At 60.1% G+C, this 2,066-nt stretch overlaps 1 protein-coding gene across 1 annotated transcript in view; it reads left to right on the top strand.

The window, feature by feature from the left end:
- Positions 1-2,059, top strand: part of ABLIM3 (actin binding LIM protein family, member 3) — a gene marked incomplete at both ends in the record, with an annotated part of 15,405 nt that extends 13,346 nt beyond the window's left edge. Inside the window, 3 exons of the mRNA XM_009872740.1 lie at positions 365-394; positions 976-1,105; positions 1,986-2,059. Coding sequence (XP_009871042.1) covers positions 365-394; positions 976-1,105; positions 1,986-2,059 — 234 coding nt within the window. The remainder of the gene's footprint in view (positions 1-364; positions 395-975; positions 1,106-1,985) is intronic.
- Between the last annotated feature and the right edge of the window lie 7 nt (positions 2,060-2,066).

The raw sequence follows: 2,066 nt of genomic DNA, 5'->3' as shown, positions 1-2,066 counted from the left end.
CCTGCGGCCCGCCCAGTGATGGTGCAGGCAGCACGGCCATGGCCCTCTGTGGAGTACCATGGGACCAGCAGCTGCCTTCCCCCCTTGCCACCACTCCACCAAGGTCTCTGAGAAGGGGTGCAGGCTGCCAGTGTGGGAGGTGTCATCCTCACACCAGCTCTCCTCCTGGCTGGGGGCTCCTTGCCCAGCGTCCTACCACAGCAGGCTCCAGCTGTGCCACCGGCCACCCTCGCTCTCAGGAAGCTGCGATGAGGCTGAAACATGGAAAAGATGAGCCGCTGTGGGACCCATCTGTCACTGCTCCCCTTAACTGTGTGCTGTCTCTCTCTCTTTCTCCCCCCTCTTTGCCTTCTGGTGCCTCCAGTCCCTGGGGACCCTCTCCCCGTACTCACAGGTAAATACCCTGGTGGGCACTGGGGGGCTCTGTCACCTGCTGCCACCACAGGGCCTGTCTCTGGCCAGGGACCTCTGGGACTGTCCTGAGGATCGTCCTGCCTAGGTGCTGCCCCAAGGTTGGGGGAGACAGCAGGACCCCATGCGGGAGGATCCTTGTCCTTTGGGCCCCAGGAAGAGCAGTCTGTAAGCCGTCCCTGGCAGAGTGCACCCAGAGTGTAGCTTCTGCCCCACAGAGCGGGAGGATGCCAGTAACTGGGAACAAGCACAGGGGAAAGGGGCAGTTTCAAGGCAAGAGGGTAAAAGCCTCTGGCTGGATGCTGTCACTCGATCTCAAACTCTGGGCTTCGCTGCCTCCACTTTGGCAGTAGGGAGGTGGAGTGGCCTGAGGACACCCTCCAGCTGCAGAGGACACTGTCCGATGTGTCACCCCACAGAGCATGCACCCACCCAGGCTGCCACAAGCACAGGGACCCCTGTCCATGGGACACCTACCCACAGGGCTGCCGAGGCAGTGACCTACCTCGTCCCTCATCCCAACAGCTCTAACCCAACTTCTCTCACACTTTTCCCCATCCCCAGGACATCTATGAGAGCTTTGACACACGGCAGAGGCGAGCCTCCAGCCCTGGGTACATCGACTCGCCCACCTACAGCCGTCAGGGAATGTCCCCCACCATGCCGAGGTCCCCCCACCATTTCTACCGCTCAGGTGAGGATTTCAGCTGCAAACACAGGCTGGGCTAAGCTTAGATCCCCAAATGGAGTGGGGATCACCAAACTGTCCCCTGCTTCTCCCAGAGGACCTTGGTGGTCCCTCCTGTGGCAAGCAGGCAGGAGGCCTGGGGAGATCTGTGCGGGGCTGACAGCAACAGGAGCTGTGAGGCAGTGAGCACATGTGCAGACTGGTTCCTTTTCCTCTTGTCTTGCAAGCAGCAAGGAGAAGCTGAGAGGGCTTTGTTCTGGCTCAGACCTGAACTGGGGCTCACGATGGATGGGATGGGGAATGAGGTGACCCTCAGGTTCAGTGAAGACCCTTCAGCTGGCTTGTTAGCTCCAGGAGGGGTGTGCATGAGAGCGTTTGTGCCCAGCCAGTGCTGTAAGGGGGGTCCTTACACACCCATGTGTGTGCATGCCCTGGAGCATGCTGAGGGGGAAGTAGAGTGTGTCTGTGCCATGTCTCCTCTCCTTTGGAGCCATGGAGGAACGACTGGGAAAAATCTGAGGTCAGTAAGTTCGAAGGTCCCACATTCCCTGAGCTGTCCGCGCGCTGCACTGCCAAGGGCCGGTCACCGTTTGCCTCTGCAGCACTCTCAGCTTTCCTCTCGCCAGCGGCAGGACAGCCCACTGCCCTGTAACTGCACCCGCACGAGGGGTTTCCTCTGCATCCCACCTTCCTCCGGAGATGCAGGAAATCTCCTCCTGCTCCATCACGCCCCATCCTGGACCACGGCCTGGCGCACGTCCCCGTCACTCCTGCCACGTGGGTCACCCCCGGCTCTTCTAACACCACTGCATTTAACACCCATTTTCTTCTGCCTCTTGTTCTCTCTTTCGGTCACTTATGGCTGCTTCTGCTCGGCACCGCGTAGGCACCGAGAGTGGGCTCAGCTCCCCCTACTATAGCCAGTTAGATGTGAGGTCCTCCACTCCAACCTCATACCAAGCACCCA

The sequence above is a fragment of the Apaloderma vittatum genome, unplaced genomic scaffold (genome assembly GCF_000703405.1).
Source record: "Apaloderma vittatum isolate BGI_N311 unplaced genomic scaffold, ASM70340v1 scaffold25007, whole genome shotgun sequence".
Lineage (NCBI taxonomy): Eukaryota > Metazoa > Chordata > Aves > Trogoniformes > Trogonidae > Apaloderma > Apaloderma vittatum.
Note: the sequence above shows the minus strand (reverse complement) of the source record. Positions and strands in the feature narration are given on the sequence as shown.